Genomic DNA, 12,288 nt, shown 5'->3' on the forward strand with positions numbered 1-12,288 from the left:
TTTATTAAACATATAAACGAATACAATAAACAGATACTTTCATGTTTTAATCATTAATTACACCATTATAGTTCAGCCATTTATCTAAACACAAATAATTAGTGACGACCCCACAGCTATCGAAACACATCAATGATATAAGCTGGGTGACATAATCGTCCTTGACATTAGTACATAATGTAAACATTAGCCTAAATGCAACTCAACGTGGCCGCATTGATCGTAATTTACGCTACGTCCCCCCACAAATCTAGAGGCAAAACATTGTTCTCTCGCTGCTCCCGGGTTCTTCCATCTTGGCTGCGCGCGGGGCATTGTGGGTCTTGTACGTGCACGCAGGCAGGTAGGCGCGGGCGCGCACGCAACTAAATTTGTCTTCATAACAAGCAAGCAGGGCTGTGGACAGTATTCCTACTAGGTATGGGCGATACCAATGATTTTGGATTCGATCCGATACCAAGTATTTCCTGCCCAAAATATTCAATACCGGAAGTGTAACTTCCCGCCAAAAACCCCAATTTAAATGCAGTGGCATTCTTGCTCTTGGAGAGTCATCTATTGAATTTTGTAGAAAAAAGTATTACGTCATGTACATGAATTATTAACCTTTTTAGAAAAACATTGATGGAAGATGCATATTAATAGTATAACTTTAATTAAAAGGAGCTATTCTTTACTTTTTTCTCTCTCTCTCTGTTGGGAAAAAGTTTTGTCTTTTAGTATATTGTAAAAAGAGACATGGTACCAACAGAGATGCGGGGCTTGATCGTCATGAGCAGCAAAACTATCAATTTGTAAAGCCACTGGATACTTACATTTAATATTGTAATACTTTAGTGTTGTTTATAGGAAGTGGAGTTACAAATAAAACGTATGGCGTTCGACCACAAATTGAAAAGGGGAAAAACTTTATTTATAAATGACTGACTAAAGCGCAGTAATTATTGCTTCAAATAGCACATCAACCACAAATGCTTACGATTTTTGGTTAGCACTTGATACCTGGATATGTCTTGCCTTTCTGAAACGCTGCTTCTAAGGTACTTTGGTACCTTAGCCTCGGTGTGGCTGTAGGGTTTTCCGTCGCTGCCTTAGTGTCTGCGGCACGTTTCAACTGCAGCTCTTCATGAACCGTGGGGTGAATTTTACTTAAATGTTTTGTTAAGTTTGTGGTGTTGCCACAATATTTAATCATTTTGTGACATATTTCACATCTTGCCTCGTTGTTATTAACTAAAATATAATACCTCCAAACCAGACTTCTCTTACGTTCGGACTGGGCCGCCGTTGTGGCCATGCTTGTTAGTGTTTGGATTGGAACGGGAGGCGGAGGAGGAGGGCTTGGCTTGTGAGAAGAGGGGGCGGGAGCAGAGCAGAGCAGGACACGCCGGTGCAGCAGGCGGAAGGAAAAGTAGTGCTAGCATGAGTGCAAGTCGTCAAATCGGAGCAGAAAAAAATGAGGAAAAATATAATTAAAGAATTGTAAGTATCGATATTTTAGCTAGGGAGATCGATACTAAAAAATGAGTAGCCTGGATCGATATGTCGATATTTTGGTATCGATCCGCCCATCCCTAATTCCTACGCGCATTCTCAGCAGCATGATGAAAATAAAATTGAACGTATTTTTTTTATTGTCGGACTCAGTCAAAATCAGCACCGAGTCCGGCAAAAATGACCGAGTCCGAGTCCACAGCCCTGCTTACAGTAGTTCACTACACAACATATTGGGATTTCTTAAAATACTGGATTAGTGTACTTTTGTGTCTTAATGCCATCATAATCAAAATTGAAACAGGCTTGAAATATTTCAGTTTGTGTGTAGTGGACTGATATACAAGTTGTCTACATGCGCTTGTGATCGTCAATAATTTGTCTACATGTGCTCCGCGATTGGCTGACGACCAATTCGGGGTGTCCCCTGCCTACCGCCCCAAAGACTGCCTGCATGCCCGCAAACCTTGTGAGGATACGCGGTTCTCAGGATGAATGAATAAAACAATTCAAATAATGGACTTCACCTTCGATGTTGTCATTTTTGGCAGCCACCTGTAGATGTACAGACGAAGTGATTTGGCAAGTCTTTACGGACGCCCATCTTCTCCACCATTGATTGGGCAGGACGCGAGCGGAGGGCGGATTCTCTGCCGCTCATTGGTCAGTACAACTGGGGGAGGGGAGGGGCTCTCTATTCCTTATTGGCGTGGGGGGCGGGTGCAAGTCGACTGAGTCCTCACTGCTCACGTTTGTCGTCTTCCTGCGTCTGCAGCAAGTCGGAGCGAGTCACCTGGGCGTTCATCTTCTTCCACTTCTTGTCTTTTTCATTGTCGCGGTCGCCCCCTTCATCATGTCCCTCCTGAGCGACGATCCCAACTACCAGCGGCTGGAGAAATGGCACCGGGGCAATGGCGGAAGTATGAAGATGAGGGACATGTTCGCCGCCGAGCCCGACCGCTTCAGTCGCTTCAGGTGGGCGAAACCGAGCCGAATAGCAAACTTGTCCGAAGCTGCACCCTCGCTCGAAGGACGCAAGCTTGCTGGCTTCGTCACGTTATGTCTCGTCGTGCGCCACAAGGTCATCGCCGCCTGTCGTCGTTAGATCAACATTAATTTGTATTTTTGTTTTAAATGTAAATTCCTCTGCTGCTGATGTATTGTCACATTGTAAATGTGGCGCGGATTCTTCAGCTTTTAAACCTTTTGGCGGCTTAAAGCAGGCTAAGCGCAAATGCAAGCTGCAGGGCAAAAGGCAAGGCCACAATTGTCGGACAGCGGCGCTTGTGTGCCACACATCCAAAATGACAATCATCTTCTTCATTATGCTGACTCAACCGTTTTTCTACGTCAACATTCTACACTGAGCGTCAAGCCGTTAGCGGCCATGACGTCACGAATGGTGAGACGTGCCCCGCCGCACGTTCACCTTGCACCCTGCCCTCCATCCTGATTGTTTACGTAATAGTTCAAATGTCAGTCAGCGTGACATCTTTGATGCACGTGCCGGTCCACTTAACCAGTTGGTCCAAAAGAACTTATAAAAATTCTGAACGTAATCGATGTTATTGTGTGTTTGTGCTTGCGAGTCAGTGTGCAGGTGGAGACGCCTGAAGGCGACCTCCTGCTGGACTACTCCAAGAATCTCATCACCCCGGAAGTCATGTCCATGCTCATCGCCATGGTAACCGCTTCTCTTCTCTAATCAGCTCCGAGGTTCGCTTCATTGAGTCTGCAGGGCTTTTTCCCTTGCAACGTTTGCTTTGTCCAAGAGCAAGAAAGGATGGATTGTACCTCCATGTGCCCTGCGATTGGCCTCTCGCCTGTCAGCTAAAATGGGCTCCACCATAATAACCAGAACCCATATTCTAAATCAAGATGGCCTCCGTATCATTCTATATGTGATATGTATCTTTTGGAACTGGTTTGTAACCAGTCCAAAAGCAGGAAGTTGACTCTTGTGTCAGGGCTGCGTGGGAATGTCGCAAGCCAGCAGGTGAAAGCTGGCGATGGTCCAACTTCCTGCTCAATGGGGTAATGTACCGGCTGAGCGACCGCATTGTTCGACCAAAATGATGAAACGTTTGCGCAATCTTGACCTCTCGTGTTCCGAAATAGTTCAAATATGGCAATACTAGTTGATGGGGATGGCAAAAAACGAAGAAGTGCGGAAGGGTTGGACATCTGAGTCATCCATCTATGGTGGAGGCACGCAACATGTTGGAGGACTCCACAAATGTTTGCTTTGCCATCGGTGATCAAGTGGAAGTGGAATACTCCCCGTAATTACGCGGCGACAGTGTTGGCAGGGGCCATCTTCCTATCAAAGTTTTGAAATAAAGTTGCAACATTTTTTTGGGTCAAAGCGTGTGCTATCAATACAGGAGGACAAAAGTTTTTGTTTGACCTGTGAAACCTTATTGTGCGCAAGCTCATGCAACGTGCCTTTGCCCCTCCTCGCTTAGCGCTGCTGGAGGCACGCTCTTGAAAACGTCTGTGTTCATATCTGTGCCCGATCATGTGACCCGTGACAGGCCGAGTCCCGAGGGGTGAAGCAGGCCCGGGAAAGCATGTTCAAAGGGGACAAGATCAACTTCACCGAGGTGTGTGCACCGCTCGCTGGCCCCCTCCTCCAGTTGGTGCTCATCCAGCGTGTGCGTGCGCCTTTAGGGTCGCGCTGTGCTGCATGTGGCCCTGCGCAATCGCTCCAACGTTCCCATCCTGGTGGATGGAAAAGATGTCATGCCCGAGGTCAACCGCGTGCTGGACAAGATGAAAGTCTTCTCGCAGGTGTGCGAGTGTGTGTGCGTATGTACATATGTAACGGAAGGTGTTGACTTTGGTGTCTTGTGTCGTGGACAGAAAGTGCGCAGCGGCGAGTGGAAAGGTTTCACGGGCAAAAGCATCACGGACGTGGTCAACATTGGCATTGGGGGCTCCGACCTGGTGAGTTGACCTCGTGTTCGGCCCGAAGGGAAAAGGTCATGCCGATGCTTCTCGGGGGTTCTCCAGCAACTGTCGTTTGTCTGATCTTGACGCTCGCCTGATCCACATGTTTGGCTTTGTGATTTTCAGGGTCCGTTGATGGTAACGGAGGCGTTGAAGAGCTACTCGGCGGGCGGCCCCAGCGTCTGGTTTGTTTCCAACATTGACGGCACTCATCTGGCCAAAACGCTGGCTCAGCTTGACCCGGAGACGACCCTCTTCGTCATTGCCTCCAAGGTCATGCCGGCTTTTGGCTCGCTTTGATGAGGGTGAGAATGACGATTATTTTTATTTATTTTTGCATGCAGACGTTCACCACGCAGGAGACCATCACCAATGCTGAGTCCGCCAGGGACTGGTTCCTTCGCGCCGCCAACAACGTAAGCATTTTTCTGTTTTTGGGGGCGGGGTGTTGATGTCGTGCTGTTCTCAATGCTGCTGTTTTCCAGAAAAGTGCTGTTGCCAAACACTTTGTGGCTCTCTCCACCAACGCGGTAAGTCAACCTCCGTCATCACGTTTCTGACGACCGGTCGAATGGCACGCAAGCAATCTGTCAACTTTTTTTTCGGGATACAGGTCAAAGTGCAGGAATTTGGAATCGACACGGCAAACATGTTTGAGTTCTGGGATGTAAGTATGCGTTTGTCTCTGTGTGCGCGTGTGCTGACGCTTGACCCATGTGTCCGTGTCGTCCGCAGTGGGTCGGAGGTCGTTACTCGCTGTGGTCCGCCATTGGCCTTTCCATCGCGCTGCACATCGGTACACCTGTCGCCGCATCGTCTGTCCTGCTTTTGACCCCTACGCCTTCTCAACTCGCCGCTCGGCTCTTTTTCAGGTTTCGACGGCTTCGAGCGGCTTCTGAGCGGCGCGCACTGGATGGTGATGATGATGATGATAGTAGCGTTGGTGCAAATACTTACGGCGATATTGACGATCGACGTGTTGCAGGACAATCACTTTGTGAACACCGGTCTGGACGAGAACATCCCGGTCCTGCTGGCGCTTTTGGGTGTTTGGTACGGCAACTTCTTCCAGGCAGAGACGCATGCCATGCTGCCCTACGACCAGTACATGCACCGCTTTGCCGCCTACTTCCAGCAGGTACGCCCAGCGTGTGCGTGTGTGTGAGAGAAAGAGAGAGACCAAGAGCCGGCCGGTGTGACGTTTGCAGGGCGACATGGAGTCCAACGGCAAGTATATCACCAAAGATGGAAGTCGGGTCAACTATCACACCGGGCCCATTGTGTGGGGTGAGCCAGGAACAAACGGCCAGCACGCCTTCTACCAGCTCATACACCAAGGTGTCACACACACACGCACAACATGGCGGCTTGTCAGCCACTCAGAGTTTCCAACTGGCTGTGCTTTTTGTTGGCAGGCACCCGCATGATTCCTGCTGACTTCCTCATTCCGGCGCAGTCGCAAAATCCCATCAGAGACAACCTGCACCACAAGGTCAGATAACAAGCGCAACATTTTGGGCCAGCAAGATTGGGCTCGGTGTTGCGCAACACAAGCCAATTTGAGAGCTCACCTAATCTGGCAATTGTAGTTTTCCTTCCAAAACATGAGCTTGAATTTAAAATGCTCGTCTTTTCAGATCCTGTGTGCCAACTTCCTGGCTCAGACGGAGGCCCTGATGAAAGGCAAAACGGAGGCGGAGGCTCGCCAGGAGCTGAAGGCTTCCGGCTTGTCGGGACAAGCCCTGGACAAACTTCTTCCTCACAAAGTAACAAAGCGCACGCACGCAGGCTCTCAGAGTGGTTTGTGAGCGCTTTTCTTTTGAAGGTCTTCGAGGGCAACAAGCCCAGCAATTCAATTGTCTTCAAGAAACTGACGCCCTTCATGCTGGGAGCGCTCATCGGTCAGTCGCCACACACGATGACGGCTGCCATGTGAAGCGACCACCGATGACGATTGTGATATTTTTGTGTGTTCAGCCATGTACGAGCACAAGATCTTTGTCCAAGGCGTCATCTGGGGCATCAACAGCTACGACCAGTGGGGGTGAGTTTGCCGCTAGGACTGCGTTATGTCAAGTCAGCCAAATTGGTGCTAAGTTTGCCTTTTTGTCCCCCGCACCCCCACAGCGTGGAGCTGGGCAAACAGCTGGCCAAAAAGATCGAACCGGAGCTACGTGACGCCACCCAGGTTTCGTCTCACGACACCTCCACCAACGGACTCATCAACTTCCTCAAGAAGAACTTTGCTTGACTTTGTCACATCACATTGCCGCACCTACTTTGTCTCATCCCCGTGTAGTGTCTCACGTCTTGTCAGAAAAAAAAAAGACCACGCAAACGCTTCCTGCGGTTTAATAGGCCCTTAGTGCAGCCAGCAGTGGTGAAAATCTTTGTCAGCAAACAATAAAAATGTCCAAATATTTTCTGCTAAAGCGTGTTAACTTGACAAGACCAAGTTCAAGCTCCTGCAAAGTTTTTTTTTTTAAAAGGAAAAAAAGTCTTTTGGGAAAAAAAAAAAACATCCGTGTGCGTCAATCGGAAGGCTTAAGGAACCTTTTCTTGTTTTTGTTCTCCAGCGCGTTTTGGTTGACGTCAAGGTTGTCGTCTGCGTCTGGGATGTCGTTTCGGTCTCTCTTGCGAGCAAACTTCTTCTTCAGGCTTCCCACTAAACTCTCGTACCTACAACACAACACAACGCTAATAAACAACCCCAAGAGGCCTAGTGGACGAGCGCTCAAGATTGGTCCGCTGCGTCAAAAATGGCTGCCCGGCAACACACCTGAGCGCCATCTCTTCATCCGTCACGTCCGTCTGCATGCGACCAACGTCAGCGGGGTCGAGTTGCCGTTGCCCCGTGGTAGGATTCATCAGCGCCATAAGTTTCTGCAAAAGCGCAACGTCAGACTCTGCGTCACCGTGCCATATCCAACACGACCGCCAAAGCACAAACCTCCACTTCGGGGTTGAAACCGTGGAAAGACATTCGGCCGTACAGAAGACCCTCGAACGGGACAAAACTTTTCTCCTCCACGATCATGTTCCTTGAGGGCAAAGCATCAAGTTGCTCATCCAGTAACACGACGAATCACAATGAATCCACTGTTGGTTGTAAGACTGATATTTTGTTAAGCATTAGGAAATCACTTTAATCATTTTCCCATTTTTGAAGCGGACGTGCAAATGAATTTGGATGAGGATTGGTCGCGGTTTTCAGACGTAAACATCATTTTTATCCCATGATGCCTTTCTACTGTCGCTAATTATGACGCCGATCAAGCACGTGTGTGTTTAAGTGTTTATTACTCTTGCGTGCGTTGTTCGGGCAGGTCCAGGTACCAATGCTCGTCACTTATAATCCTTTTCTCGTCTTCTTGCAGCTGTTTCTTCGTCTCGGCATCCAAACCTCTCTGCATGAACTGCCAAGAACCGCGCGAGGATTACATACGCGATACACATTGTAAGGTTTGCATGTGCGTTGACGTGCTGCATCGATCGGGTCATGATTTAACGATGAGCCGGCGTGACGTACCTTCATGCGCAGAACGTTTTTGGAGAGTCTCGTCGAGTCTGCTGACATTTTCAAGGTTGCTCGACGCGGCCACTGAACGTCGAAGAAAAACAAGAATCACCAAATGAAAAGCGAAAGAAAGTCTAGACCGGAAGAAAGCGGAACGGCTTTTCTTCTTCTTCCTTTTCGTGCCGTGTACGACTGCACTCTACTAACACTCCCGGCCCATTACCGCCACTAAGTGGTTTCCCGTCGTTACTGCAATGGCACACGGGCCAGATAATTATGGAACTAGTCAAAAGACACAATATTAATGAAACATACATACATGGATATTTAAACCCTTCTACTTTATTTGTGCGCACATACTCATACACAAAATTTCTTTGAAAAGGCTATTTATTTATTCATCCTCCGACCCATATACGAGTCCGTCTTGGGAGAGGAGCCATTTTACGGTGCATTCAGGTTCCGTTGGATTTTTCGTGGGGGAAGAGAAGCTGGCGTTATCATGTTGCTTTAAATCACACCAGAACAAATCAGCCTCACCTTTCAAAATAAGTCAATAGAAAGCAAATGAACGACACTTGTCGTAAAAACGCTAAACAAATATTTGATTTGTGTTTGTAAAAGTTTACATTCATTATCTGGCTGTTGTTATTCTGTACTGATGAGACAGAAACCACAGGACAGGTGGTGCCTATCATTTTACTTTGAAAGAGATCCGGGAAGTGTTGTTGTAGTAAAATTTAACCAGTTTCGACCAATCATTAGTTGTCCTTCACACATCAGAACAGCAAAACGATGGAGAGCACAAATACGTCACTTTGAACAATACCATCGCCGATTGTCAGGTAATGAATGAGCCGTGACGTTCATCTTTTCCATGTTTACCTGTAATCAAATTAATTTGAAAGGCGAAATTTGGACGTGATCAGCTCATTGCACTCATCCTATCGCTCACATCTCATTGATAAAAAACAAAAAGACAGCCAAGGCCATCCACGAATTTGTGGGTTTTACTTTCATTGCGCTTTTTTAATCACAGGATAAATTCATTGCACGATAATAATGTTAATGACAACAACAATAATAATACCTTTCAAGGGACCCGATGACAATTAGTAATAATTAGTAATATATTTATTTATTTATGACATATATATATGCACACACACACATATACATACAGTTACTGTGACTGAACCATGGTCAATACAGCGTTGTGTGCGTGTGCGCGCCCGCGTGTGTGTGTGTGCCTCACAAGCGGGCGGCCGTGTGTCAGCATGCTGGCCAGGAAAGGTTTGGTGCCGGACGGCTTCTTACTGACCCGGCTAGCAGAGGAGCGCGAGCATCCGAACCGGAAGCGCTCCAGGAGCCAGCGGGCGCGCTTCATCACCAAGACGGGCTCGTGTAACGTGGCCCACAAGAACATCAGGGAGCAGGTTAGTAGATGGCGAGATGGAGCACGCTCTCGAAGTTGTTGTTGAACACCTTTTGGTTTAGACTATTGATTGATTGAATGAATGAATTTAAATTAAAATACCTTTCACATATTGGAATGACTGTCATCAAGTTGAGTTGTTGTGGCGCCACCTGGAGTTGATAGGTTGCATCACGTGGTTGCGGTTGCTTGGCAGGGTCGCTTCCTGCAAGATGTGTTCACCACCATGGTGGACCTGAAGTGGCACCACTTGCTCCTAATCTTCACGTCGGCCTTCCTGTGCTCGTGGATGCTGTTCGCCATGATCTGGTGGCTCCTGGCTTTCGCCCACGGGGATCTCCAGCCTCTGCACCATCGCGTGGGGATGGAGATCGTTCCCTGCGTCACCGCCATCAACTCCTTCACATCCGCATTTCTCTTCTCCATCGAAGTCCAGGTTGGACCTTTGCCTTTGTATTCTTGACGGCTCATCTAGCATGCTTCACCATTAGCATCCACAATGACATCCGCAAGATCGGTGCTCCGCAAACATTTTGAAAACAAGAGCTAACAATTGCTAATGGCAAGTGGTGACTAAAAACACATTTCCACCCGTGAGCTTCCTTTTTGGACGAGTATCTTCACGTTCAACCGTTGGGCCATCTATTGAACCCGGACACTGGACGCCGTATGCTAACCAGTAGCTCAGTGATGGCGAACTACCTGGTTAACGCTGAGGGTGGTGCATCCAGGTGACCATCGGCTTCGGTGGACGTATGGTGACGGAGGAGTGCCCGGCGGCCATCGTGGTTCTGATCGTTCAGAACATCCTGGGCCTGATCATCAACGCGGTGATGCTGGGCTGCGTTTTCATGAAGACAGCGCAGGCCAACCGGCGGGCCGAGACCCTCATCTTCTCCCGCAACGCCGTGGTGGCCCCCCGCAACGGGCGGCCCACCTTTATGTTCAGGGTGGGCGACCTCCGCAAGAGCATGATCATCTCGGCTACTATCCAGCTGCAGGTAAGGAGGCTTGGACTGATGGATGGATTCCATTTTTTCACATTGTTGTGCGGCAGGTGATCCGTCGCACGGTGACGTCGGAGGGCGAAGTGATCCCGGTGAGCCAGCTGGACATCCAAGTGGAGAACCCGCTGAGGAGCAACGGCATCTTCCTGGTATCTCCGCTCATCATCAGCCACACGCTAGAGAGAGGAAGTCCACTCTATGATCTGTCTGCTCACTCTCTGGCCACCGCTGACCTTGAGGTCATCGTCATCCTGGAAGGTCCGCAAGCGCCCCCTGGTGGAATGATCCTAAAGAGTCCCGTTATTCTTGTATTGAAATAATAATGTTTTGATATTTGCGTTGTGTCCAGGCGTGGTGGAGACGACAGGCATGAGCATGCAAGCCAGAACGTCGTACACGCCCGACGAGATAATGTGGGGCCGCCGCTTCGTGTCCATCGTGAGCGAGGAGGACGGCCGCTACTGCGTTGACTACTCCAAGTTCGGCAACACGCTTCCCGTGCGCATGTCGGGGCTCAGCGCCAAAGAACTGGAGCAGACGCGCGGCCTCCGGGAGGCCGGCGCTGACGACGCCGCCGATGTGCGACTGCAGGGTTGGGGACTGGTGCGGGCCGGGAGGCGGGCCATCCGGAGGGGGGGGCGGGCCTGCGAGGGCGCTGCATCCCAACCCTGGTACGACCCAGCCCGGGAGGAGGCGGAGCCCGCCGCCCGGGAGGAGGCGGAACCCGCTGCCCGCCAGGAGGCCGTGCCCCTTGAGGTCATCGGCTGAGGGATGTGCGAATGAATCCTTTTGGGGGCGGGGCGCCGACAGACACACATTCACAGACAGCATAACACCGGCGCAGAGGCGATTGGACTCCAAACAACTTGAAACGACAAACCTTTGTTTTTGTTTTTATTGTTGAGCAGCCAGAGGTCACGTGACCTCACAGCCAGAAGACGAGCGCGCTCAGCAGCCAGCCGATCAGCAGCGGCGAGCCCAGCGGGGTCGCGGCCGGCGCCCCGCTGGAGTTGCACAGGTTGTTGTTGCAGCAGCGGTAGGAAAAGGGCGACATGGCTGGGAACATCTGAGACAGGCGCGAGTTGTCGCAATCCGTGTAGCGGATGCACTGACGCAACGTCTTGCCACCTACGCGCACACACACACAATAAAAACATGCCCACACACGTCAGTAACAAATGAATGTACAACACGACATGATGTACACATGCACACACACGGTAAGTGCGGGTTGAGGTCACGGCGTGGGCTGACCTTGGACGCTGAGCGTGAGGCAGGCATCCTCGTACGTGCATTCGTGGACGTTCTCGCAGCGGCCGGTGTAGTCGGAGCACTTGTAGCAGCGGAGAGCGCCACCTGCGACCCACCACAACATTTGACGTGATACTAGTCAAGTTCTTGTCGAGTAGACGAGATGCTACGCGAAGGAAAAGTGGCCGCTCGGCTTTTTTTACGCTAAACTAACTTACTTGCGTGTACCAAGGCCATTAAGATCATCAGGACCAGGACTGGATCTGCGCGTGGCGACATGTCGTCGTCTTCTGCTACAATCCACTCGACACGCAAACCACATAAGGATGAGGCGTACACACACACCACATGTCCATAATGTGCCTTTGTCCTAATCTTCCCACACACACACACATCTGGACACAGAAAGACAGTCACATCAGGACGTGCAAAGACACACAAAGGGCGATTGAGAAGCGTCCGCCATTGATGAGACTGGAAAATGCTTTGGCCGCTCATAAAATCAACACTGGAGACCTTTCACCGATTCACGCTGAAAAGCACACAAAACACTTGCACACAAACATTTAGTCAAGAATGGCACGGTTCATTGGCCGGGCTGCTTGGGTTGGCGTTTGCCTCGACCGCTCACTTGG

General features: G+C 49.7%; 4 protein-coding genes and 1 long non-coding RNA gene across 5 annotated transcripts; 3 read left to right on the top strand and 2 right to left on the bottom strand.

Annotated features, from left to right (window-relative positions):
- The first annotated feature begins 1,383 nt into the window (after positions 1-1,383).
- Positions 1,384-2,166, top strand: LOC133156566 (uncharacterized). The gene is made up of 3 exons (XR_009714884.1): positions 1,384-1,482; positions 1,940-1,963; positions 2,046-2,166. It is a non-coding gene; the product is annotated as an uncharacterized LOC133156566 (long non-coding RNA).
- A 32-nt stretch (positions 2,167-2,198) lies between these two features.
- Positions 2,199-6,863, top strand: LOC133156523 (glucose-6-phosphate isomerase-like). The gene is made up of 18 exons (XM_061282322.1): positions 2,199-2,469; positions 3,088-3,178; positions 4,029-4,097; positions 4,165-4,284; positions 4,357-4,440; positions 4,570-4,716; positions 4,788-4,859; positions 4,929-4,973; positions 5,057-5,110; positions 5,179-5,239; positions 5,316-5,359; positions 5,429-5,581; positions 5,652-5,781; positions 5,859-5,935; positions 6,081-6,209; positions 6,269-6,344; positions 6,421-6,487; positions 6,571-6,863. The coding sequence occupies exons 1-18, from the start codon at positions 2,348-2,350 to the stop codon at positions 6,692-6,694; spliced, it is 1,665 nt and encodes a 554-aa protein (XP_061138306.1). The 5' UTR covers positions 2,199-2,347; the 3' UTR covers positions 6,695-6,863.
- Positions 6,864-6,974: 111 nt separating this feature from the next.
- On the bottom strand, positions 6,975-7,480 carry LOC133156698 (M-phase phosphoprotein 6-like). Its single transcript, XM_061282614.1, has 3 exons — positions 7,394-7,480; positions 7,223-7,326; positions 6,975-7,122 (listed from the first exon to the last, which is right to left on the bottom strand). Exons 1-3 carry the CDS (start codon positions 7,478-7,480, stop codon positions 6,975-6,977), a joined length of 339 nt encoding a protein of 112 aa, XP_061138598.1.
- Positions 7,481-7,611: 131 nt separating this feature from the next.
- Positions 7,612-11,352, top strand: LOC133156528 (ATP-sensitive inward rectifier potassium channel 11-like). Its single transcript, XM_061282328.1, has 6 exons — positions 7,612-7,900; positions 9,219-9,396; positions 9,592-9,831; positions 10,127-10,396; positions 10,453-10,660; positions 10,752-11,352. Exons 1-6 carry the CDS (start codon positions 7,782-7,784, stop codon positions 11,168-11,170), a joined length of 1,434 nt encoding a protein of 477 aa, XP_061138312.1. The 5' UTR covers positions 7,612-7,781; the 3' UTR covers positions 11,171-11,352.
- LOC133156551 (CD59 glycoprotein-like) lies at positions 11,283-12,151 on the bottom strand. The gene is made up of 3 exons (XM_061282363.1): positions 11,872-12,151; positions 11,657-11,758; positions 11,283-11,530 (listed from the first exon to the last, which is right to left on the bottom strand). Exons 1-3 carry the CDS (start codon positions 12,149-12,151, stop codon positions 11,328-11,330), a joined length of 585 nt encoding a protein of 194 aa, XP_061138347.1. The 3' UTR covers positions 11,283-11,327.
- Between the last annotated feature and the right edge of the window lie 137 nt (positions 12,152-12,288).

Source organism: Syngnathus typhle, linkage group LG7 (genome assembly GCF_033458585.1).
Source record: "Syngnathus typhle isolate RoL2023-S1 ecotype Sweden linkage group LG7, RoL_Styp_1.0, whole genome shotgun sequence".
Lineage (NCBI taxonomy): Eukaryota > Metazoa > Chordata > Actinopteri > Syngnathiformes > Syngnathidae > Syngnathus > Syngnathus typhle.

What these genes read in the sequence shown, in the direction of transcription:
- LOC133156523 (XM_061282322.1), top strand. Translation starts at nt 2,348, where the DNA reads ATGTCCCTCCTGAGCGACGATCCCAACTACCAGCGGCTGGAGAAATGG. An exon ending in ACAAGATCAACTTCACCGAG is followed by an intron (nt 4,098 to 4,164) that starts GTGTGTGCACCG and finishes GTGCGCCTTTAG; the next exon opens with GGTCGCGCTGTGCTGCATGT. An exon ending in ACAAACTTCTTCCTCACAAA is followed by an intron (nt 6,210 to 6,268) that starts GTAACAAAGCGC and finishes TTTCTTTTGAAG; the next exon opens with GTCTTCGAGGGCAACAAGCC.
- LOC133156698 (XM_061282614.1), bottom strand. Translation starts at nt 7,480, where the DNA reads ATGATCGTGGAGGAGAAAAGTTTTGTCCCGTTCGAGGGTCTTCTGTAC. An exon ending in GTTTCAACCCCGAAGTGGAG is followed by an intron (nt 7,327 to 7,393) that starts GTTTGTGCTTTG and finishes GCGCTTTTGCAG; the next exon opens with AAACTTATGGCGCTGATGAA. An exon ending in GATGAAGAGATGGCGCTCAG is followed by an intron (nt 7,123 to 7,222) that starts GTGTGTTGCCGG and finishes GTTGTGTTGTAG; the next exon opens with GTACGAGAGTTTAGTGGGAA.
- LOC133156528 (XM_061282328.1), top strand. Translation starts at nt 7,782, where the DNA reads ATGCTCGTCACTTATAATCCTTTTCTCGTCTTCTTGCAGCTGTTTCTT. An exon ending in ACAAGAACATCAGGGAGCAG is followed by an intron (nt 9,397 to 9,591) that starts GTTAGTAGATGG and finishes GTTGCTTGGCAG; the next exon opens with GGTCGCTTCCTGCAAGATGT. An exon ending in GGTCATCGTCATCCTGGAAG is followed by an intron (nt 10,661 to 10,751) that starts GTCCGCAAGCGC and finishes CGTTGTGTCCAG; the next exon opens with GCGTGGTGGAGACGACAGGC.
- LOC133156551 (XM_061282363.1), bottom strand. Translation starts at nt 12,151, where the DNA reads ATGAGCGGCCAAAGCATTTTCCAGTCTCATCAATGGCGGACGCTTCTC. An exon ending in AATGGCCTTGGTACACGCAA is followed by an intron (nt 11,759 to 11,871) that starts GTAAGTTAGTTT and finishes GGTGGGTCGCAG; the next exon opens with GTGGCGCTCTCCGCTGCTAC. An exon ending in CCTCACGCTCAGCGTCCAAG is followed by an intron (nt 11,531 to 11,656) that starts GTCAGCCCACGC and finishes GTGTGCGCGTAG; the next exon opens with GTGGCAAGACGTTGCGTCAG.